The sequence below is a fragment of the Oreochromis aureus genome, linkage group 19 (genome assembly GCF_013358895.1).
Source record: "Oreochromis aureus strain Israel breed Guangdong linkage group 19, ZZ_aureus, whole genome shotgun sequence".
NCBI lineage: Eukaryota > Metazoa > Chordata > Actinopteri > Cichliformes > Cichlidae > Oreochromis > Oreochromis aureus.
In genome coordinates this window covers 19658765-19684814 of record NC_052960.1, presented here as the reverse complement: position 1 = coordinate 19684814, position 26050 = coordinate 19658765, and the positions used below count along the sequence as shown (strand labels likewise).

At 41.0% G+C, this 26050-nt stretch overlaps 1 protein-coding gene across 1 annotated transcript; it reads right to left on the bottom strand.

Moving 5' to 3' along the window:
• Positions 1–22: 22 nt before the first annotated feature.
• On the bottom strand, positions 23–22886 carry LOC120434995. The gene is made up of 6 exons (XM_039603680.1): positions 22781–22886; positions 20965–21269; positions 4014–4092; positions 3677–3932; positions 2535–2800; positions 23–2062 (listed from the first exon to the last, which is right to left on the bottom strand). The coding sequence occupies exons 3-6, from the start codon at positions 4080–4082 to the stop codon at positions 23–25; spliced, it is 2631 nt and encodes an 876-aa protein (XP_039459614.1). The 5' UTR covers positions 4083–4092; positions 20965–21269; positions 22781–22886.
• Between the last annotated feature and the right edge of the window lie 3164 nt (positions 22887–26050).

Genomic DNA, 26050 nt, shown 5'->3' with positions numbered 1-26050 from the left:
CGGCAAAACTGGTAACTGATTCTCAATGTATGTTTTCAAAAAGAGGGATCACAATAAATCCCTTACACTCATCCAATGACTTCACTGAACACTCATCAGAATATTTAATTGTTGATTTTAATTTGTCCACAGCTCCTTGGATGATGGATTCCTCGGACATGATTTCACAGGTACAGCCATTCTCCAGGAGAAGCAGGCTGACATCAAGGTCTCCATGAGAGCTGTCCTTGCTGTAAAGTTTGGCTTTGTTGTTCATTAGTGAGTAACAATTTACAGATACACCGTTTTCTATTTTTGTCTGAACTTGTCTCAGTAGCTCACACTGTTCTTTTGGTCCAATGTTGGCCATGATTTTCTCAGTAGCTTTCCACCTGGCATCCTTAAAGCTGTCAGTCTCTGTTTGTGTCTGACCATCTGCGTTATTTACTTCATCCACATCCTCCTGTGAATAAAACCCCAGCTGGGCACCAAGAACAAGTATGTCAGCAGCTGAAACATCTTCTGATTCTGAGCCAACCACTGCTTGCATTACAGCCTTGTGGAAGTGCTGGATCCTGGTTCCCCACCTGATCTCCCCCGTTTCAAACATTTCTATTGGCTTGCAGGACGACATCATGGCCCAGATGCTTGCCAGGACTTGCTCCATGTGCCTTAGGCTACTGGCTTGGTGTGACAGGAACGTGACCTGGACACCACTGTCCAACGTCATGTAGTCCACCTCATCTGCTACCACACACTCAAACTTCCTCGGACCTCGGGTAGTCTTCTTCTCAAACTCTTGCCTCAGTGTATCTGCTGCAAACGTACCAACTGTACCATAAACGACCTGCTGGCTGTATGCATCCTCAAGCAGCTTGTCATGATCTTTAAAAGAGCAGCTATTGATGTGTGTTGGAGGGACCGTGGATGATGTAATACCAAACACATCATATAATTTTCTCCACTTATCCTGATCACGACTTGCTAACAAAGGAGAGCTTGTCACAATGTCCACCTTTATGCCTCGGGTGGCCTGTATTGTAGCAAACATGGCTAAAATACAAGTTTTGCCCTCTCCAGTGCTGATTTCCAACAGACAACCTTTCTTATCCCCAGAATGTGGCAGCAGGAGCAGCAGCAGTGATGCCAGCTGACTGAGTCTTGGGAAGTAGCCCTGAACATGTTCACCGCTCTGAGTGGTAAAGGTGGTGCATTCCTTTACAGCTCTGGATACGATGATCAGGACTTTCTTCAGATCATCAATCTTAGGACTGTTAAAATCAAGAGCAGTTATTATCTTTTTACAGTCTTCAATCATCTCCCTGTTAATGGGCACACGTCCATATTTGGGTAGCTCTTCTTCAATATATGTCAGGACTTCTCGCAGGAGTGACAGGACATACTCTGGAAAGTTTTTGTTTTCCATTTCAGCCAAAAGTGTGTAAGCATCTTTGTCTCGCTCAGCTTTGTCCACACAATGTTGGATGTACTCTGCAGGATCGTCTTCATTCAGGGCAGAGAGAGCGTCGCCACAGCTCAGCCCGTACGTGCACGCTTTGTGGAGGATTTTTGTGACTGTTTTCTGATCCATGCTTAAGGTCTTGCCAAGGAAAAGCTTGATGTCTTTTGGTGCCCAGATATTATTGAACACTATTTGACTGATGATCTCCTTACCTGATCGGGGTAGTTTTGAGGACAGATCCAGAACATTTGCTAACACCTGTTGGGCCAGTGTTGGATTTTCAGCATGTAGCTGTTCCTGCAAACTGAGGAGGAACTCTGTCTTCTTGTCTTGTCCATTTTGGAGATCTTCAACATCAGGGTCACCCTCTAAGGTCACCTTCAGCACTGCCTCCAGGATGTTGAACCTCTCAGTCAGAGACAGCAGCACATATCCAGTAGTCTGATCCAAAGCCCACAGTAACGAAGTGGGGATGAAGTGGGGGTGCTCATGAAAATATTGTAATGTCAGCTTATTTTGGAGAGTCTTCATCCTGTCTTCCAGCTGGATCTGTAAATGTTCATCCTCTCTGATGTCATACTTTGATAGAAGTTTTTCAAACTTCTCATTCACATCAGTGACCTGTATTAAAGAGGAACAAAGACACGAGCGTAATAGTATCAGCAGCAGAAAACTGTATGCAGGGTCAGATGATGTAATCCTCACCTGACCATAATGTTTGAATTATTATGAATGTTTTGGGTATCTAGCAGTAAGGACAGCAAACATCTGTTCAGAACTGTGATGGATGTTCTGCTATGAGGACTTTCAGGAGCAGCAATTTATTTTTTAATTTGCCTGGTTAAAAGGAGACCTGTATAACAAAATATTATACTAATTATTAATATTATACTAATATAATATTATACTAATTCTGAATTGTTTACAGTTTTTTTTTTCCAAAAAAGAGAAATTAGTCATCTTCCAAAATATAGGGTTGGGACATAGTTAGGGTTATGATGACTTAAATGTTAGACATTTAAAAGGACCCAGAGCCTCTTTGCTATCCTTTCCCAGATGCCCGTAGCTGTTATTACCTAAGGCCGGACCCTACCTCATCTCTCTCTATGTGATGTGCTTTATCTTCCAAGAGCTGGTGTAGAACTTGAGAGTGCTGCTGACGGTGCTTCCAGGTTTTGAGGTCTTCCTCCTCCTGAAGCCTGTTGTGTGCTTCATTGTGCTTTTTTCTCAATGTTTCGTTCTCCTTTTCCATCTGCTCTTGGATCTTCCTCTGTTGCTCAAGCTCTGCCTGACGCCTTTTCTCGTCTTCTTCTTTCCTGCGTCGCTCCTCTTGTTGCCGTTTCTCTTCATCAATTCTGCCTGTAGAGAAATTAATGCATGCTCAGAGTAATTAAATTTGTTTTTAATTTGTTAAAAGCTTCTGACATAAAACCATGTTACACTGCAAAGAGCTTGGTATTGGCTCTCACTGGAATACTGTATCACTTCCTGTTCCTGGTACACACTGGTGGTTTGTGCAGCGTCATCTGTGTAATCCAGTTAATTTCAAACTCTTACTTAGAAACTTATTTCATACTGTAACCTATGTATGATTTATCAGGGCACACTTCCTCTTCAATCAACTGTAAATGTTATTCAGTGTTCACTTATTGTGTCATTAGCAGTGTGCCCTGTTTCTGTACTTTCTTCACTGGTACTTTCCTGCTCAGTGTGTCAAGTGTTTAGTTATTGCTTGGCCTTTTTTGAGGATAATAGTACTTATAAATAATAATAAATATAAAGTATAAAGTAGTAATAAATATAACTTGTTCATAGGTTTGCAGAACAAACCATTGAAAATAAGCCTAAAACTAGCCAGAGGTCTGCAGCAGGTGTGGGCCAAAGTAGCCCTTATTAGCTGTCCCACACCACGTCCTCCTGAGCAGCAGGGAAATCAGGCTGGTTGGGTGACTGTGAAGAGGAAATGTAGCAGCAAACTATTTCGCCAGGCTAAATGATGATCTTCTAAATTTGTGACACGCCATTTCCTCTCCAGCTTATGAGTTATCTGCTTTAAGGTAAGTTTTTGAGAATTATACCACGGAGCCAAATACTTCTGATTTGAGGCTCTATTGTTCACAGGAGCTACAGTATCCAGAGTGACGTAATAAGTCACTCTAGGCTTTTGTTAACCTTCTGATTTCTTTCCGGTGTGTGAACTCTGGTCTTATTAACTGACCACTGACTGATACTTACCAAAGTTGGGACAACGGTCAACAACAACAACTCTATGCCACATCTTGGAGACCAGTTCAAATTCCTTGTGATCTTTACTCTCTCTTATGGTGTACGAAGCGCCATCACCTGCACCAGTGAGGTCACTTTCTGAGTGATCTCCATATCTAAAGGAGAGCCCCCAAAATGGTAGTAATGCACCCCGAAATGGTAATGCAATCCAAAATGGTGCTTGCAGGGACTCTCCTGTGCTGTTGCCATGCACTGTATGCACACCCTGAAGGAAAGAGAAGGGGAGGGACTAGGATGAATGACCACACACAAGGGTGAAACTTATAATTTGGATTTGTAGACTTACCTCTCTCCCAATAATACAGTAGTGAAATGTGTAGGGGGTTTCATTATGTATCGTAGGGAGGTTCCCCATGGTTCAAGCTCTATAAGACAAATGAAAGAGAGAATTTAGAGAAGGTCAGAAGGAGATTTACGGTCATTGTGGAGATGACTGGGTGCTGAGAGAAAGGCTGTGACCACATGAATGTCCCTAATCAGGTTTGTGTCCAGAGTGTGGATGTTTGGAACAACCCCAACAGTACTGACAGACTGACAGTTACTATCAGGGCTGTACTTTTACTCTCTAACAGAATACACGGCATTAGTTCTAAATGCAGACACTTACAGTTGTGTAACTGCAGTTGTGGGCCTTAAATGGATACTTTGATCTTTAATATGCAGTGAGATTGTCTTGATCATCCAGGTAAGTAAATCCCAAAAGGTTGATTCTGTTCATCTGGACACGTGTGTGCGTATATGTATATACCTTTTTGTTCCATAACCATTTAAGAGATCATTTAAGAAACTCCGAATGACTGTCTTACTGCGTCCACCTCAGCAGCGATGGCGTGCTGTGAGAGACCCTGTTTATGCAGTTTAACAACCCAACCAAGTTCAAAAAGAAAGGGGTTTTTTGCCTTTGCCATCAGAAAGTCATGACAGTGTGACTACCTGACAGAAAATGACAATGAATCCACATTTTTGCACAGATTTGGCCTTTTAAAGGCATGTGGTCCTAAACTTTTGATTTGCTGTAAAACAGCCTGTTTCAGTTTAAGCGTTGTTTTCAACAAATTGCATACTCCAAAAATATTTCTTCTCACTCCCACTTCTTGTTGCATGTTGAAGCTCTACTTGGAACTTTGTTAAGATCCAACCATGCAAAATTTGAAAGACTACATGCCTTTGGTGCGGGATTCCCACCTAGGGTGTCTGTATGCAGTAAGGGTCCTAAGGCTAGACCCCCCATACTAAGCAAGCCTACCGCAGACATGAGTGAGACAGAGAAATATGAAGGCATGCCAGCTCGGATGTCGCCCGGATCAACAAGGTCCGCGTCAGGTGTTGAGGAACCAGGGCACCCTGATGAGAAGTGGGCTACTGGAACAAGAAGGCAGCAGTGGGAAAGAGACGAAAATAGGGCGTTGTTGGAATGCTACTACGCCAGTAACCCTGGGAGAAGGGGTTACATGAATAGGATGAGGGACCTATGGAATCTTCGATACTCAACATCCACATTGGCGGCAAAACAACTAGTAGCTCAGTGTTCCAACATTCGGAAGAAGGGACTGCTCTCACAGCTAGAGACTGACAAGGTACCACATACATGCTACGGCAACAGGGAGCCAGGACGCCAGGTCAGGGGGGAGATATCATCACCCCCACCCGAGATTGGGTACATAGCCCCAAGTACAATAGAAGAAGGATCGTTGAGTGCGAGAGGAACTGACCTGAAAGATAGGATCATGGCCAAACTTGAAACCTGGACCCCCGTAGCCGGTTACCAAGACTACATGAAGTACCCTCAGAAGGTCTGCTAGATGATGTGAATGCAGCACCACGGATGATACCTACAACCACGATTACAGAGACTAACAAGCTGATCTACAATACGGCAGCAGTGATCAGTGAGATGCTTGGCTATAAGTTGAACAGCCACAAGGGGCAGTACTCTCCATGGAGAAGGAGGCTAGAGGGCAAGATCAAGGTAGCAGGGAGGGAGGTTAGCCAGATAGCAAGACGACATTGGATTGATGTTGATTTTTCATCCGATCCGTCGTTATGGTCAGGGTTGAAATGCCAATGTTGTAACAACATTGAAATACTGTGGTAAACCGACGGTCTTACTATAGGGACGTTGTAATAATGTTGATTCACCGTTGTTTTTTTGTCATTGATATTTGATCTATTTGTAGTCGACCAGGTGACAACAACAACGTCAAGAAAACCTCTATTTATAGTTGACCATCATTCCGCGCCGGTCACCATCAGAAAGCCATTGATTTGTAGTTGAGCGTTAAATTGCATTGCAACTGAGCGGGTATAAAGTACCGGAGAAAGTAGATTTATTGTTCTTTTGTTATCAATGATTTCTGGTCTAGTTCACCAGCTTTAAAAAATCGTGTCGACGTGCAATTTATGTATACGGGAAATTAAAGCAGCGATCACTTGGACTATTCCGCAGCACCCCTCTCACAGTGGTACATCCCTCCAGGTAACCATTGTCTTGTACAGTAGAGCGGGACATTTGATTTACTCTCAGCGGAATTGACCGGAGAAGGCATCAGTTCATGCACTGCACTGGCTTGCACCACGATTAGTATAAGGTAAGAATGAATGAATTTTCTTCTATTCATTATTTCCATGGTCGCATTTGAATAACAGTAAAAAAAACTTGTTAATGTACATAATGTCCCGAAATTGTGTCTACTTTCATCTTACAGTAACAAATAAATTGCACTGCGAACAAAGTCTATCAACAAAGAAAACATTTTCGTTTCATACTTCTCCGTTATATTCCCTTACAAAGCTAGCGTAACGCTTCGAGGGTTCCTTTGTTAGCCTTGCCGTCGCCTCGGCGACCAGTCTGGCCAGACTTTCGCTCTGTAGTTGTTTTTTAGCATAGTACTACAAAAAATTGTAAATCTGTGATATATGATTGGTAAACGTAAAGTTAACTGTATAAACGTGTTCAATGACTTTGTTACTTTTGATGATTGGAGAGCACCCGCTTGAATTCGCACACGAAAACTTTAGACTCAGTTCGAATGCTCGCGCGGCATGCCCACGTGACTATACATTGCACGCTCACCTAACTTTACGTTGCACGCGTACATGACTTTCCGTTTGTGCCTTGAATAATGAATAAGGCTACGTCCACACGTACCAGCGTATTTTTGAAAACGCTGATTTTTCTATGCGTTTGCACCTTTTGTCCACACGTAATGTATGTCTGGCCGTACATTGTGTTTGTATTTCCAGACACATTTCACGAAGCAGAACGCAGTCTTCAGAGATCTCTATGTGAACACTGTGATACGTCTGACCTTCAGTCCAAAGAAGAAACCCAGACCAGTCTTAAAAGAAAGCACAAGTAAAACTTTTTATTCAAAAACATATCTTTGATTGTTAAGAATTTGTGATCTTGTCTTTTATACATATCTGTGGTGCTTGCATACTGCAATATCACCACATACTATAGTCCAAAAAGTGGAAATTTGTAAACTTTTTAAAAATGCAAAGCCGTGTACACTTGTGCACTTCAAAAATTCCTTGTATACTGTACCTTCTTGCACGTCTCTGTTTCCTGTGTGTGCTGTTAGAAATCAGACTGTAACTAGGAAAAAATATGCCAAAAGCACATTTACATTAAGACCGTTTTTAATTTCTTTTCTTTAGACCAAATCCCCTGTACACATATACGGCCTCCGAGGATGAGCAGCTCACAAAAAAACGGTTTCCCCAGGCCCCTCGAGTGAAAATACCAGGTAATAAAATAATGTCTAGTGTCTGTGTACATATCTGTGTCTGACACAAGGAAACTTTTTTGACAAGTTGTCTGTATTCTTAAATACTTAAAAAATTATCTTTTTCTAAACAGCCCTCACCACTCCGCAGTCTTCCCCCCAGCCCACTGATAGCAACCATCATAATGCCCCACCCAGCTTCCGGCACCTTTCGCCACTCCGGCACAACACACAAACCGACACAGCTTTGCGATCTCCCCAGCATGCAGAGTCTGATGTCGATGTCTTCCCTATAGATGGTATGCTTTTAAAAAAGTTTTAAAGCTGCATCACAATGTCATTGTACTCTTATCTTCAAAACACCAATTTATACTCCTGAATGTCATCTTTTTGTGATTTTTTTTTCTGTAGATCCCAGAGACTCTGTGAGGCCACTATTACAAGGCAAGTTCGAAAATCTTGGAATTTCACAGTTTACATGGTATAACAAATATATGTGACAGGCAAAAACTAGTAAACACTTTTAGCAGTTACAAGAACTAACAAATGAATATCCAACAAAAGGGAATAGAAATACATTGTACTGCAAATACTTTGGTTTATTCTTTGTACGACTTGAAAATCAGGCTATAGGGAAAACTAAATGACATGTTTCTATCATCAATTACATGTAGTAAACACACAAGCACTTGCATACACATTTAAGACATGAGACACGCTAATTCCATCTCATAAAATGTGTCTATAGGTGAGACGCTTTGTGTTGATTGGTGCTGCTGGACCACACTGGAGGTGCGAGTCTGCCGTGTAATGGCTTATGCCATCACAAACGAGCTGGCCTCTGTACTCAACTGGGCAGGGAAAAAAAACCCAAGGACCAGACAAAGCAAAAAAGGGCATTTAAAGAGACAGCGCTGTGCAGATGCATATTTGGTAAGTTTTACCGTTTATTGTAGTTTTATGAGCCTAAAGTGAACAATAAAGGGATCAATTGATGTGCTGGGTGCGTTTCACATTTCCTATGTCCGGTTTTTGCTATATTACTTTGTCTTTCTTAATAACAAGACTTTCATGTCTGGTTAATCTGGAGATGGAGTCTTTGATCTTTGGCTTGTTTTGTCCTCGGGTTGTACACTTTGTACAGCCCGAGGACCCCATGTTTTCTTTTGTTTAAAGGATACACGGCACACCATGCTAAGACATATCACATTTTCAGCTTATAGCTCTTTGGGAATCAAATGCGGCAGTTTGCTGATTTCCGCCTGGTGACTTTCATGTTTATCAGCCTAGGAGTTTACATACTTTCTCCCTGCTGAAGACAATTAACAAGAGCTTATTCATGTGCTTTAATTCCCTTTTTTTGTCTTTGTTTTTTCTTGTGTGTGTCTGTTTTTGTCCTAGATGGCCTGGCGCAGCAGGTAGGGGCGAACTCTATGTCTGAGTTGGTCTTTGCTCAAGCAGTCCAGAAATGGCTCAGATACGCTCCAGATCGTACGGGTGGGCGCAGGACGCACATCATCCATCCCCATCCCAGAGTAAATAATAAAAAGTGACATGAAACATAGAAATGTAAATAGGAAACTTTGTCTTTTAATAAAGTATTTTGCAAATGAATGTCTATTGACATTTTTTTTTGTTTTGTTTTTTTCAATAAAAAGCAACTGTGCAAAAGAGGTGGAAAATCAACATCATAGTTCAACAGTGTTTCAATATCAGAATCTGACATTGTTTCAATGTCAACAGTGTTAGAAAATATGGCGTCGAATCAATGTCAGCTTTCAACATTGATTCAATATCAAAACCTGACGTTGTTTCAATATTAAAAAAGGGTGCAAGAATGACGTTAGGTCAACGTCAGATCTCAACGTTGATTCTATGACATCGCCTGATATTGACTAAACATTGTTTCAATGTTTCCTTGCTATCTCCAACTATTAGAGTTGCAGAAAAGTGCGATGAAGAAGGTGCCTAAGAAGTACAGCAAGCTGTCCATACCTGAGGCCTTGGAAACTGCCAAGCAAAGACTCACAGCCTTGGCCAGCCGCTTGAAGAGGTACACCAGAGAGATAGAAGGCAGGAGAATAAACCAGCTGTTCTCCACAGAACCAGCCAAGGTGTAGTCTCAGTGGCAGGGGAACAATATGAGAACAGCACCACCAAGGCTGGACACGGAGCAATACTGGAAGAGCATATGCAAGAAGGCGCAACCCATTACGGCAATACTCAGTGTCTAGTGGATCTGAGGGCAGACCACAGCAACCTCCCTGAACAGGGTTCAGTAACCATCACAGTGGCAGACATCCAAGAAAGGGTCTCCAGTATGAACAGTTCGACAGCACAAGGCCCCGACATGGTTCACGCCTACTGGCTAAAGAAGCTGACTGCTTTCCATGAGCATCTGGCAGCACAATTGAACCAGCTGCTAGTTAATGCGAGACACCCAGAATGGCTAACCGACGGCCGGACAGTCCTGATCCTCAAGGACCCCCAGAAGGGACCGGTCCCCTCCAACTACTCTCCAATAACCTGCCTCAGTACTACATGGAAGCTCCTGTCAGGCATCATAGGAGCTAAGATGAACAGCCACATGGGTCAATACATGAGTGGGGCACAGAAAGGGATGGGCAAGAATACCAGAGGTGCAAAACACCAGCTACTGGTAGACAGAACAGTCAGCCGAGACTGCAAGACCAGACTGACCAACCTGTGCACAGCCTGGATTGATTACAAGAAGGCCTATGACTCGATGCCCCACAGCTGGATCCTGGAATGCCTAGAACTGTACAAGATCAACAGGACCCTAAGAGCCTTCATCAGGAACTCAATGGGGATGTGGCGGACAGCACTAGAGGCCAACTCCAAGCCCAGTGGCAAAGTGGTAAACAGGAAATGAGGAACGAGCTAGACATAAACTGAACTGGGAAAACTAGAAACCAAACCTGAAATCATAATATACGGAGACACATGGGCTGAAGAGCAGAGAGACGCTGAGAACACCAGTTAACACAGACGAAGCCACAAGGAACACAGGCAGGCACACACTATAAATACACACAAGGTAATGAGGGAATGACACAGCAGGGGGGAACACAGCTGAACCTAATTAGACACGAGAGACACGGACCTTTCAAAGTAAAACAGGAAATCCGCAAACAAACTCAGGGACACGAACAGAACACAAGGGGGGGACACAGGATACCAAAATCAGAATAAACTTGAACAGTTTATTCTGAGAGATAATAATAATACTAAACACAAAACGCTGGGTCAAAAGACCCAGGACCATGACACCGCTAGGAAAGCTGCAACCACCACGTACCTGCAGAGGGTCAGGCAAGTCCTGAGGAGTCAGCTGAACGGTAAGAACAAGATCCGGGCCATCAACACCTACGCCCTGCCTGTGATCAGGTACCCTGCTGGGGTAATAAGTTGGCCAAAGGAGGAGATAGAAGCCACTGACATCAAGACAAAAAGGCTCCTGACCATGCATGGAGGGTTTCACCCCAAGTCCAGCATCCTGAGGCTGTACGCTAAGCGGAAGGAAGGAGGCCGGGGACTGGTGAGTGTCAGTACCACAGTCCAGGATAAGACAACAAACATCCAAGAATACATTGGGAAGATGGCCCCAACTGACCGAGTGCTCAGTGAACACCTCAGGCAGCAGAAACCCAAGAAAGAGGAGGGAGACGAGGAACCATCATGGAAGGACAGGCCCCTGCACGGTATGTACCACCGGCAGATAGAGGAGGTGGCTGACATCCAGAAATCCTACCAGTGGCTGGACAAAGCTGGACTGAAAGATAGCACAGAGGCACTAATCATGGCAGCACAAGAACAAGCTCTGAGCACAAGATCCATAGAGGCTGGGGTCTATCACACCAGGCAAGACCCCAGGTGCAGGCTGTGTAAAGATGCCCCTGAGACAATCCAACACGTAACAGCAGGGTGCAAGATGCTAGCAGGCGGGGCATACATGGAGCGCCATAACCAAGTGGCTGGCATAGTGTAAAGAAACATCTGTGCCGAGTATGGCCTGGAAGTCCCGAGGTCAAAATGGGAGACGCCTCCAAGAGTGGTGGAGAATGACCGGGCTAAGATCCTGTGGGACTTCCAGATACAGACGGACAAAATGGTGGTGGCTAACCAACCGGACATAGTGGTGGTAGACAAACAGAAGTGACAGATGTAGGGGTTCCCAAAGACAGGAACATTGGAAGAAGGAACACGAGAACCTGGAGAAATACCCAGAGGTGGGTCGAGTATCCAAAAATTGTACTCAAGTACACTCAAAAAAATGAATGAGTTGGATTGTTCAGCGTATATTAATTATTTATTTCCATTTTACTTAAAATATATGTTTTTGTTAAGTTAACATATGTTTTTCTAATCAAGTCTACGTAATTGTATCTATTATTGTTTGTACATAATACTAATGTGTTAACTTAAATGTTATGCCATCAAGTTAGTTAAGTTAATTAGGATCGATATACTTCGTATATCCAAAAGGTGGCAGTAATGCAAAAACAGTTGTAATAAAACCGCGAAGAACAACAAGGTTTCACGGCTTGGACCTGCTCATGCGCAAGACTTCAAATTTAACTTAAAAATGTTGTTTTTGGCACCAAGCTGCTGTTTCTTTGAGAGGTAAGACCACTTTTTTCTTTGACTATGTTGTGTAGTATCTACATGTTGAGCATGGTTATATTTTGCGTTTGTCATACAAGACATGTTATATCGTTTGCATGTGCCTGTGCTACATTAGTTTTACTGGGTCCTGGATAAGTTAGATATGTCTGCTTTCATCCTGCCAAACCCTGCCATCGTAACACGGGAACCGTGAGACCACTGGACAGGTGGTGTGTATAGGTATACATCGTGTGCAAGGTTTTTCGTAACAGGTGAAGTATGCCCCTCACAGAGCAAACCTGGGCTTAAGACGAAATATAATATTACAAGTGTTAAGGCTGGCTGTGTGGCAGGCAGGCAAGGAGGAGTGGTGGACCCAAAATGCAGGACTCAGACTCAAGGGATGAACTCAAAATACTCAGCTTTATTTGCTGGCACGGGAAAACGAGTATACAAAGCAAAGCAAACTAAACTAAACTGGGAAACAACATAAACTCACAGGAAACACAGGGAGATCCACACAGCATGAGGGACGATACGACACTGACTCAAAGAAACACAGGGTTTAAGTACACTGGGAAGTAACGAGGGGAATGAGACACAGAAGGAGGGCACAGCTGGGAGAAATCAGAACTAACGAGACAAGGAAGCAAACCAGGACACATTCACATAAGACCCGGACCTTCAAAGTAAAACAGGAAGTAACACAGACTGAACTTACAGACACAGACTCACAGGCAAGCACTACAGAGGGAACAGAGAGGTGGGAACAGGGCAGACACAGACTGGACACGGGGATATAGCCGACAGGGGAGACAGCAACTAAGGATAACACAGAGACAAACCATCAGACAGAACTTCAACAAAGAAACAAAAGACTAGAAATGATAAATAATATAATGAACTCAAAACCTCTGGGTCAACGACCCAGGCATCCTAACAACAAGGGATGAAATTTAGTGTGCCTGTTTATCTCAGGCTATTGCAAACAACTATATTAACTGCTTACATGTTAACATGATTATTTTGTGGAATGTGTAAGAAACATTTTATTGTTTTTTGTTTCATTAAGGGATTAGCTACAGGGGTCAATGGGGTTATTTTTTCATTTGCTTTCTTGGGATTCCTCTACTGTAATCCGAGAGTCACAAATATCGAATAGGATAGCAAGGATAGCATAAAGTGACATTTAAAATCCAAAAAGTCAAGGGTGAAGGCCACTGTTGGGTTCAAAATATTTGGGGAAAAAACACAGGAGGAATGCAAGTAACCACACTGGTCCAGAAGATGAATTCAAGCGTTGATTTTAATGAAAAGCGCACGCGTGGGAGTCACACCCTGCAGAACATCAAAGGTGTATCTCTCTGACAATGAACAAACCAAAGGTTTTTATAGGGTCGGGTGAATACATCACCCCTTCATGCACTAAGCAGATACAATACTTGCATACGTCAAATCAAAACCACAAACCCTCAGTTAACTTTTGACACATTTTAAAAGAACATTTGCTTCCATCTTCTTCCAGGTGCAGTTCCTGCACCCACAGCGATGACATAGCTGTTAAACATCCTGTACTTACATCAAACCGTCACATCTTCAGACATAAAAACTGCAACCTTAGCAAAACATGCTTACACTTTCCCCTACAAAAATGAACTCACTACTGTCTGTGTGTGTGTGTGTGTGTGTGTGTGTGTGTGTGTGTGTGTGTGTGTGTGTGTGTATGTCTGTGCATGTGTTACCCTTGCTCTGCACCTTATTTGACCTCCCTGCTTATGCAACCAAGCTGAGGCCATCCTGTGTGTGATGATCTTGACTTATATGTAAAATGTATAAAAATGTAAATGTAAAAATGTCTTAAACAAATATTTCAATCTAATACCACTACTTAAAACTTAATAAAAGGTATACATGAATAAAAATGATAAAAGAAACAGAATACAAATGTATTGTAAGCATGTGCACTCCTTCAATAACTCATGTCATCCTCACAGTAGATTGACTAATCATAACCCTCAAGAGACGACTTCCTGAGCCACAACTAATTTAAAGGCCCAAAAATGCAATGTGTATAAAAATGATCATAAATGCACCTGCAATTACAGATTATCATATGATTATACTGGCACCTGTAAATAAAGTAAATAAAGGTTAACATAAAATTAATACAAACTTTAAGGTAATATCAATAACTTCAATAACTGCGTCAATGCAAATGCTTGTTATATGATTATGATGCAATAGCAATAACAAAATAATGAAACTGGAAATAGTAAAATGAAAATAATAAAAATAGCAGAAAAGTAACACCTCATTTCCTTACACCACTGTGACACCATTGTTATGCTCTGTCAGTAATCTGTATTATGTAAAAATGGTCTGTAAATACAGCATGTTTCCTAGCGGAGATATACATATCAACATAGTTATAAATTACATTTTGTTAAATCACACACTTAATTTTTTAAATAAAATTATTCACGACATATGAGTGGGCAGACAATGGAGGTCGACAGACCTGGTGATAATTGCTTCTATAGAAACTTAGCACATGGCAGTGTCAGTCTGAGTAGTATTTTATTTAGTTGTAATTCAATCAATAATTTGCTTCTTGAAATTAAGTAATAAATTTCTTGTTTTACTTTCTAAATTTCAGATCCTGGCTTTTACCTGCTCCCTCCAACACTGATGTAGTGTATGTGGTACTGCTGAGCTTGTATGTGGTATGTGAACTGTTATACTTTTAAAAACAAAACTGTTTAATAGTTAAGTTTTTTTTACTGACCCATCCCATGCCCCTGTTATTTCTTCTCCACATCTGAACCAGTGTAAAGGTTGCAGTTCAAAGACATGAGGAATGAAATTCCTTTCAGATCAGCTGTGATCAATATTTTTTGGAACTTGATAAATAACAATAAAAGCTGTAATGGCTCCATTAGCATTTTGTGTAAATGTTTGTGTGAAATTATGGCTTTAATGAGGTCTTTCTACATTAGTTTTAGTTATAAAGTATGTATATGTGTACATATAGTATGTATATTTACAGTACAGTATGTTGTGTTTGTTGACATGTTTTCAGGTGGAAGCAGAATTTGTGAGGATCACTATTGCTCCACCTGTTCCAAGGCTTTTTGCACGACTTGACCAATACACTGCCCAGCTCATAAAAGTCTTCAAGAAAAAAGGAGGCGCTGCAGGGAAGAAAGACAAATTTTGGCCCCAGCCACACAGGTGCGTTACTCTGTTGGTAGCAAAATATTATGGCGTTATAAGATCACTTTCAAATTTAAACAGCTAGTGTATGGTAGCTGCACAGTGTTCATTGTACTTACATTTATATTAAGCAAGACAAAGTTTGGTGCTCAAAACTTTGGAAAATTAAAATTACCTAAACATAAGTACAAAATGACAGCTAAAGGGAAAAACTATATTTGAGAGAAATTTAGAAAATTTTAAAAAGTTTGTAAACTACTACAATTACAGAGATTTTACTCTTGTGGGGGGGGGGGGGAATCAGAAGTATTGAGATTTAAAGGCTTTAATTGAGAGATGATTCTGCACCAGAAATGTTGAAGGGTCGTCTGTATATTAACGTTCAAGGCATATTGTTATGAGGTGGAAGTATGTTCATATTGTGTTTGTGTTACATTGTGTGTATTGTAAAAGTAATTGCAATACATACTAAGAATAAGGGAATGCAGGATGAATGTATGTTTTGTGGACTTTTAAAGACGAACAATTGTTTCCTTGTTAAAATGTTTGCAACTCGAGTTTTTTGCCCAAACACTGGTAAAATAAATGTTGACAGTGGCAAGTGTTAAGTGGTTACTGCTGTGCTGTTGCAAAAACACTGAAAGCTGACAAGCTGTTTTATTGTTAGACCATAACGTTGGCACGCTTTATTAAACTTTTATTTGGGATGGTGTTATGATTTTGTTTGATTGCTAATATCAGTGGACTATTTTTTATTTTCATTAATATTACATTATTTTTTTTTAATTGTGGCTGTTGAGGTGGACACTTCACTTCGCATTGTTAAAGGAAAGCACTTCATTGGCGTTGTGTTGCTCGACTGACCCTAAGCAATCATTGCAAATAGCAACTTTGCTATTCATTTTCTTTTATTTCTGGCAGATACAGACATTTAATTTAAAGTCTTGATGTTGCATCTGTCTACATACTGTTAGTTACTAACCCTAATGAGCTGTTCTGTTTTATTTCGGACTGAGTTACACAAATGCTCACTGAATGTGTTGGCAATAAAAGAAATTTAAAAAATAAGTTGTATGCACTTAATTCATTTGTGTGGAACCTGTTGACAAAATAGATTTATGTAAAACTAATTAGTAGAGCACAAAGTGGCTGAAAATATACTATTTGAATTAATCTAACTTAAATTTAACATTTTACTGCCACAAATAAGAAATGTGTTTAATAAACTATCTAACCTGTAACTATATCGTTAAGTTCATACAACATAACTTGATTTAGGTAGTCTTAAATATCTCTTGTTAAGTAGTTTTTTTTAAAATGAGATGACCTAAAGCATTTTGCTTTAAACTAACACAATGCAATTTCGTAGAACCTGTTGACAAAATAATTGTAATTAAAGTCAATGTTTCATTTTTTTTGAGTGTAAGAGTAGCATTACTTTAAAATATTGTTACTCAAGTAAAAGTGAAAAGTAGCTATCCAAAAACTTACTCAAGTAAAAGTAACAAAGTAGTTGGTGAAAAGGCTACTCAAGTACTGAGTAACTGGTTGTAATGTCTGATTTATTTTTTAGTTTGTTTAAATCAATGCTATCAGACAAACAAAAATACATAAATGTACAAATTTCAGTATTTTCAAATAGGAATTATGTAAAAACATTAACAAATTAAGGCACAACAATTCTAATTTCCATCTTCAGTTTTTCACAAGATAAAGCTTTTTTAACCAATACCCACAGTAAATAATATAAATATATGAACAGTGCAAACCATTTCCAGTGACAAGATGTGCTGTATACTTTACATTCACATTTACAGCAGCCTCGGAGAAAACATTGGAACGAGGCAACTTCTACATATGTATGTAGACACTAAAGCCGGTGCACCAGAATGTCACAAGGAGGGATCAAGTAAATCAGAAACACAGGACACAGAGATGCAACAGGTCTAATCAGGAAAAGTTTATTCAGCAAGGCAGACTGCAGGAATAAAACAATAATTCTTAAAAAAATAATAAAGAACAAAAAACAAAACAAACATCTGCGCTATTCCACAGGAATAGATACATTTTTAGATAAGGATAAAGGAATAGATAAGTTTTGTAAACATCTAACAAAACTATACAACAGGGGTCGGCAACCCTGGGCACGAAGAGTTAACTGATGGCACGACATAGCATAGGCCATCGGGCATACCCAGTGGGCCGATGATTTTTTTTTTTTTGTAACGGTATAAACAATGAAAGGTGATGGACTGTCCAGATGCTGGTCGATGTGTAAAAATATCTCATTCTCTCCCCCTCCCTCTACTGTTTCTTATTCAATCATGAAACTGATCAATGATCAGCTGATCGGCTTTTCTCTCTTGTTTGTTTATCGCCCACTTTGCGCCAGAAAGAGGAAACCAGCGGATGTCGCGTTAAACAACAGCAGCACGTTTAAGCTTGATCAGCTGTTGTTAGAATTTATTTAATATTAATTTCTAGTATCAGCTGATGTTTGCTGGAGCCACAGCTGTAAAAGCTGCTGGTCATGATGTCGGTTTGGATATGTGGTGAGAGGGAAACATGAAGATGAAACCAGGAGATGTCCTTACCGAATCATCAGAGCTGAACATGAGTGTCCTCAGGTAGCCGTCTGAATGCTGGACACTCGGAGACCTGTGTCTCTGAGTGGGAGACCAGAGATCACATTAACATGTGTGTCTCTGTATTAACAAACATACCGTATTGGCCCAGTTTATTTTTCTTATCATTGTTGTGAGGAGGCCATAAATAGCATTTGCATTTTCTGTTGTACAGTTCATTTGCTGTTATGGATAAAAATTGTCTTTTTTTTTTTGTTTCAAAATAGCTGATAACTATTCGCTGATAGCTGCCAACATCTGCAAACAAATATAATTCTATTAAGTTGTTCTATATAGTGTGTAACTGTTGCTATAGAGCGTTATTAAATTTATTGCTAATGCAATCATATGGCACATTGACTTCTGAGGAAATTTTAGATGGCACTCATCATCAAAAAGGTTGCCGACCCCTGGTATACAATGTTCTTTGTCTGTTAACGTAAGTGTAACCAAGGTAACATCTGATGCCACTTCTGGAAATCCCTTTATTGTGGCGGGAATGAACTTTGTATACGTTCCGGGTCAATCTGCTGCATGTCCCCTGCTCTCATCGCTGCTGTTGTTTCTGTGGTTGGCGTGCTTGTCAGATATTGACTTATTACGAACGCCATATTATGCTTGACAGCGTGCAATAACCCAGCCGATTTATTTAACTTTATACCCTCTCTCTCTCTCCACTCAACGGTCAGGTTTTTTTTCCCCCCCGTGATCAAAGCCCTGATCAGCGAGCCACCCAAAGCACTTCTGATTTAGGCGCCCTGGTCCTTTACCGCGTTACAACAGGAAATTACATAAGACTGACACCCACTTAACAACAGCTAAAAAAGAAATTTAGAGAAAACTTACCGAGACATGTTTCCTCAGGTTAGATGTTGAGTTTTTGTACGCTGAAATGTCGGTTTGCTTCTCACACAGAAGGCATCGCATTATATAGCTGTCCTTTTGTACTCCTTTAAAGCAAAACATGCTTTGCATGTGCAGCTGCTCGGCCCCCCATTTTATATCTATATCTATCTCTCTCTCTATCTCTCTCTCTCTCTATATATATATATATATATATATATATATATATATATATATATATATATATATATATATATATTACTGTTATACATATATGCATTACTGTTGTTCACTGATCAGTTGATGCAGTGCGCACAACTCATACAGGTGTATTGCCACATGTATTAGAGTATTAGTTTTCTGTGTAGAAGAGGAACTGTCTGACTTCCCGTCTGTGGGAGTCTCATTCTCAGACAGCGTGCAACAACTCTCTGCATTAAATACCAACAGGAACCTCAACTTCCTGTTTAACACAGGACCGCTTACGAAACCTGAAGGTAGCGCTGCATAAGACATGTAAAAACATGACAGCAACTTTTAACTAGAGATGGCACGATACCACTTTTTTATGTCCGATACCGATACCGATATCATAAATTTGGATATCTGCCGATACCGATATGAATCTGATATTGTGTGTTTTTTAATCAATAAAACTGTTTTTTTAATATCTTGCTGCATTTTGTATAAGTTCATACTCAAGTTTAAATAAACAACAACACTAAAGCTATTCTGTTATACCTGTATGGAAAAAATACACTGCACCCAAAATATTTCATAGTTCAGCAACACTGATCAATCTAATAAACTTAAACCTACTCCATCCTCCCTATTCTGGTATTTTAAAGAGTACTTAGCAGAAATATTAAGCAACCTAACTAATAGGGTTGCAAACTCCCAGGAAAAAAAAAAAAAAATAGGGAACCACCCCCCACCCTCCACCTGATGATGCTTAATCGATGTAATCAACTTTAATTTGATGCAGTGTGAAAAAAAATGCACAGAAATAAATTATTTTTCAAGAATAATTAAATAGATTCAACATCTTTCTTCAACAGAATTGCAGAATTCACAGATGGTACTTTCCCAAAGGAAAAAGTACTAGCTTACTAGGGTATATTAAACTTAACAGTTACTATATACAGTAATGGACTTCTATACATTTTACATCAGATTAAAACTTTGGGTGTAAGATTCAGATAATTATTTATTAAAAGCTAGACATTTTAAATGAGAATAAGAAAGAAAAGTATGTCTTTGTGCCCCCTTTTCCCTGTTAATGCCCTATCGGCCCCCCTGGCTACACTTTGCTAGACCCGCCCCTGCACTTTTACCAGCCGTCAGCTACGTAGAAAAGGATCCTGGTGTAGAAAGTAATATTAAATAAATTCTAACAACAGCTTATCAAGCTTAAAGGTGCTGCTGTTGTTCAGCCGCTGGTTTCCTCTTTCTGGTGCAAAGTGGGCCAAATACAAAGAAGAGAGACGGACTCGCGACAGAAAAGCCGATCAGCTGATCATTAAGCAGTTTCATGATTGAAGTAGCAGCAGGAGAGGGAGAGAGAGGCAGTCGCTCCATATATCGGTTGTTAAGCTTAACATGGGAACGCTTTACAAATATTCAGAGATGAACTTACACACTTGCTTTACTTCTCTCTGGGATAACTTTCTCGGAGATGAAATGCCGGTTTGGTAGCGAGGCTACAAATACACACAGCCGCTAGATCACGTGATGCATACTGCTCCGACGTGCTACGGTTATGAGCCGAGTTACGTTGTGTCGCAAGTTTTGTGAGGTGTTTTTTTGATATTTAATGGATCGGATTACATTTTTTATTTCTCGCCGATATCCGATCCAGTAATTTAGGTCAGTATCGGACCGATACCGATACGTAATATCGGATCGGTCCATCTCTACTTTTAACTAATATAAAAATAAAACTTTAACGTGGCCAGCGATCAAAAACGACTGATCGGTAGAATATAAACTTTAATTGACTGAAATTTAAAGAGTAGACTGACAGAGATTTATAAGCATTGACTTGGAAAACATCAAAGCTGCAGCAGATATTAGGGGATCATGTAGATGTTACCATTCACAAGAAAGATAAAAATGATTGGAGTCATATTCCAAATGATTAGAAAAGCCAAAATCAGTGAGCTGCACAGGAGACTAAAAATCAATGTGATAAAGTTTTACTTACAGGAGTCTCAACCCTGAGCTCAAAGACTTCAATCCTTGCAGAGAGTCAAATCTTCTTCATGTGCTGGGTTCTTCTGCCGGTGCTCATGTACAGCAGGCTGCAGAGAGCAAAGGGAGGACTGGGGGAGGGCCTCCAGTCCGTGGTGTTAACTCACATTATTCCCACGTGATTTACAGGAAACTGAACAGAGGCTGTGCCGTTATGGGTGCATGTCTTATGCAGGGGCGTTAGAACCTTTCTTATATCACCACTCTGAAGACCGATGAGTGTTGTCAACAGGTTTACTGACATTCAAAAGGGTGAAACTAAAAACAAGACAAAAAATACAGTTATGATATACATATGTGCAGCATAATATGCATTCATATACCACACTGCTACTACACAGCATATGTCATATGTCTAATTATGTGAACTTGTACTAGAGCTGGGCGATAGAACGATAACGATATGTATTGCGAAATAACTTTTTCTCGATAGAAAAATTGAACTATTGCGATAGGCCTCATCTCTCTTGTCCTCTTAAAAAAAAAACAAAAAAAACAGCCAATCCAAATTAAGTAGCGCAGAGCCGAACCAATCATAGCCACAGCGTCACGTCATGTGACTTGTTACGTACAGCACAAGTCCCGAGCCGCACATGTGTATTTGTTTGGGAAGCAGACAGCCGCCATGCCGCCCGGGTAATGGAGGAAATCCGTGTGCTGACTAGAGAAAAATCAACCGAGAGCGTGACCGAAGGTTACCGAAGAGAAAATAGATGATGGTTCCAATGCCGGAGAGATTGTCGAACGGAAGGGCCATAGAAGTTCCGTAGCGTGAAGGTATTTCGGCTATTTCAAATCGGACAAAAAACAGAGTAGCGCGCACTGTAAATTGTGCCGAAAGCAAGTCTGGAAATACAATAAACCGGTGCATGTTCAATCTCTGACTGAAAGCGCTGATTTGTCATTCGGCTTTTGTCAGACTAAAGTAACTGTTAAAACTGTTTGAAAAGCTAAGCTATACAACAAGGAGAGATTGAGAATTTCCTTTTAGTTCTCAGTTTATTTGATATTGACAAAAGTTAGTCAATTTTGTCTGTTCTTCTGTAAAACAAATCACAGCAAAAAATCCTGGCACAACTTCACCTGCTTCCAAGGTGCATGGAGAAGATGAAAGAATTAAAAAGCAGGAACTCCAGCAACATTTTGAGAAACAAAGAACAGCTTTAATAATTGATTGCGCGTTTTGCTTGTGGCCTTCATCAGGACCCTGATGAAGGCCATGTCGAAACGCTGCTGGTCAATTATTAAAGCTGTTCTTGTTTCTTCTGTAAAACAAACTAAGATTTATTTTTAGAATTAATATTTTGTTTCTAGGTGGAATTGACAATTTAGTGGTCTGTTTTGTTTGTTCTATTTTGAAACTTAAACGCTTTAGCGGCTGCCTTTTGTGTAGTTTGCAATATTTGCCTTTATTTATCTGAAAAAGTCTCATGTTCCTTAAGTACATCTGCCCTGTTGAACTTATTATGGGAAATAAATATTTAAATCAAAACAAGCTGCTGATTATTTCACATTTTACTTGTGAGCAACGGCACATTTAAATCTTACAAATATAGTTATTTGGCTTATATCGTGATATATATCGTTATCGCCTGAAATGAAAAAAACATATCGTGATATGAAAAAATCTTATTTCGCCCAGCTCTAACTTGTACTATTGATGCTATCCAGACGACCTCCAAAATCGCGGGTAACTAGCTTAACAAAAGGAAAAGCTTTACAGCCAAATACTGCATTAGCGGCCAACATATAAGTACATAAGTACATACCGGCGATACAACCATAAACAGAAGATGTGGACAGTATTTTTTTTCAACAGGACACCATAAACTGTGTGCCGATATGGTTCCCTTCTTTTTGCTCACTTGCTTTGCTTGACTGAGCGGACTTCCTGTTCAATAAAGTTTTTTTTTTTTTTTCGAAATAAAGCTGTTTCTAAAGTGCATTACTTAGAGCAACCACAGAGGGCGCTGTAAACACATAATGAATAACAACTGACTGAGAATGATATTTTAGTGATACAACATTTTACAACTTTTAGTGATAACTGAGCAGAGGCCATACTGGGCCCCTAAGCTATGGATAAACTCTGGGGGAGATAAACAGCTCAACCCAGCTCTGTTATCAACTCTGAGGACTCGTCGGGACTGGCTCTGCTGGCTGAAGGCATGTGATACAGCTGACGTTATGTAACCTGCATACATTAGTCAGACACACTGCAAACAGTTCACAGGGTCAACATCACTCAGATAACACGGGTTTATGTATACTGTAATGGCCCTGGTTTACCTGAGACAGGAGAATCTGGAGATGGCTTCCAGGGGTGGCAGAGAGCAGCCACTGATGTTTTGGGTGGTGTTAATGACCCTCTGTGCAGCCTTCCTGCTCTCAGTCGTGGACCCAGAGTAGCAACAGCAGGCAGGAGGAGAGCACGCTCTCCACTGAGGAGGGTAGAAGGTCAGCAGCAGCTCCGTGTCCAGGTTCTTCTTCCTCAGGACACGGAGGAGGTGCAGCCGCTACTGGGCCTTCTTTACCAGGGCGATGGTGGTGTGGGTCCAGGTGACAGTGGTGGAGTATATGGAAAATGGGAAATGCTGCTCTGCCTAAACTACTATTTGTATTGAGACATGGCAAATAAACATAAATATAAGCTAATGTAAATACTATATCACTGTCATATAAATGTGATTACCATCAATACTGAGCATGAAAGTCTTTGCGAAACCTTTTTTAATCATTTCCAGCTTCTCAGTCAGTTAAACATGTTAAGCACCACCTCAGACAACATTCCTTTGGAGAAGTTTATCAGAAATTTGTCCACATCTGACAAATGTAGGATATACAGCTGCAAATGTTAGTCGCACTGTGGAAGTGTAGTCAGATGGTCACAAAGAGAGAGAAGGAAGTCAAAACTGAGGAAACTGCACTACCGGAGGGCAGCAGTGCAGACATTGATGACACAACCTTGGAATCCCACAGGCAAACCATGAAGAGGCTGCTATCAAAGTTGCAACTACCAAATACCTGCAGAGAGTAAGGCAGGTCCTGAGGAGTCAGCTGAATGGGAAGAACAAGATCCGGGCCACCAACAGAAGCCAGTGACACCAAGAAAAGAAAGCTCCTGGTGTGGATGGTTTGATTTGATTTGATTTGATATATCTTTATTAGTCCCACAAGGGGAAATTTCTCCCCAAATCTGGATCCCCTGAAACGCTGAGTGGAAGGATGGAGGCCGAGGACTACTGAGTGTGAGACCCGCTATCAGGGATTAAACAACAAACATCCATGAGGACATCAGCAACATGGTTACAATCCTGTGCTTACTTACAAAGACCAACGAAATGATTGTGGACTTTAGGAAGACCAGGAAAACCCTTGACCCCTGTTTTAATCCAGGGGGTCGATGTGGACGTTGTGGAGGACTATAAATACCTCAGAGTATATATAGACAATAAACTGGACTGGGTTAAAAACACTACTCCACTCTACAGGAAGAGCCAGGGTCTCTGAGGTCCTCTCTGCTGTTGCATGCTGGAGCAGCAGGTTGACAGACTCAATAAACTGATCCCCAAGGTCAGTAATGGGGGGTGTCCAAATTCATAGGCTGCATCCCCCTGAGGCTGCATTTGTAGGCTGATTACGTCACAGCGACGTGACAAAGGCTGTCCAAATTCATGGACTCCTCCAAATGCAGCCGACAAATGCGTCCTCCTTTTCCCCAGATTTGAAGGATGGGTCAGGTGTGTCCTTCGTGGCCCACCATATCCCAGAATTCATAGCGCAGCCCAGCCAAACTCCAGTTTCCAACAATGGCGGCCGCTACTAAGTTTTAATATTACTCTTATTAATCTTTCTCGGTCACAAAATAAAGACATCACATATTTGCAAAAGTGCTCCGACGTTTTCGGAGACGTCTGTTACCCACCAGCTCGATAGCTAGCCGGGGCGATAACTCCCGGCTCATCGTTTTCTAACCCCCCGCGGTCTTTCACTATTCAGGTTAAATGTGATATATAAGTCAATGTTATTGTTTGGCTTTTTTTCAGTGTTTTATTTGTTCCTGAGTAAATCGGTTTGGCTGAGATTAAAGTTATAATTTTCACACAGCTGAATAAACGTCAAACAGAAAACTGATTAAACAGAAGTGTGAGACGGTCGAGTTTACTCCAGTGTCCTGTTATATTTTAGACAGCAAGGAGCAGACGGCTGAGTTTATTAAACTCCACCGAGACAGCGGTGATGCAGATCTGAAGGCTGGACCGTCCAATTTCACAGCCGCTCACTACCAGCCTTCTTGGTCTTCGGAGGACCCGACCCATGTAGACTGCGAAGGCCGGGTCCTCAGGAGGATGCAGCCCATGAATTTGGACACCCCTGTTGTGGTGGGGATGGAGCTGGACTCTCTTAGGGTGGTGTCTGAGAGGTGAATGTTGTCCAAAATAAAGACAATGCTGGATAATTCCTCCCACCCACTCCATGATATGCTGGCCACTCACAGGAGCACGCTCAGTGGGAGACTGAGATTACCCATAATGTACCACTGATCGACACAGGAAATCATTCCTGCCTGTGGCCATCTCCCTGTACAACTCCTCCATTTAACACACTGTAAACACTGCAATAGTTACACACTTTTTGCACATGCTTTCTACTCTGGAATATTCCTGTCAACATTCTTGATATTTATTTATAATAACCTCTGTTAATCCTTGACACTAGATTTACTATCCTGCGCAAATTTGCGTAACTTCCCTAAACCCAACACCCCCTAGAATTACTGGCTTTTTTATTTTCTGGTGCAAGTCCCGAGGTGTTAAGCACCCCTGCTGAGATTTTCACAGGTCGTCAGCTTGTTTCTCCTACAGCTTTTGTTGTGCAAACCACCCATTGTCCTTGAGGCCTGGCACATTTGCATTTGCTCACTCAGAGTTGCTCAGATCCAAGGCAGGCCAAACCTCTGTGTTACAACTTTCAGAAATGCCTGGTAGAAATGCTTCAACTTACTCATGAGATTTTGACCACATTTTTTGCGGAAGTCA

Bases quoted from the DNA above. Each gene is read 5' to 3' on its own strand.
- LOC120434995 (XM_039603680.1), bottom strand. From the start codon at position 4,082: ATGGGGAACCTCCCTACGATACATAATGAAACCCCCTACACATTTCAC. The intron at 3,933-4,013 runs GTAAGTCTACAA...TCTTTCCTTCAG, and splicing joins ACTGTATTATTGGGAGAGAG to GGTGTGCATACAGTGCATGG. The intron at 2,801-3,676 runs GTAAGTATCAGT...ATTTCTCTACAG, and splicing joins TGACCGTTGTCCCAACTTTG to GCAGAATTGATGAAGAGAAA.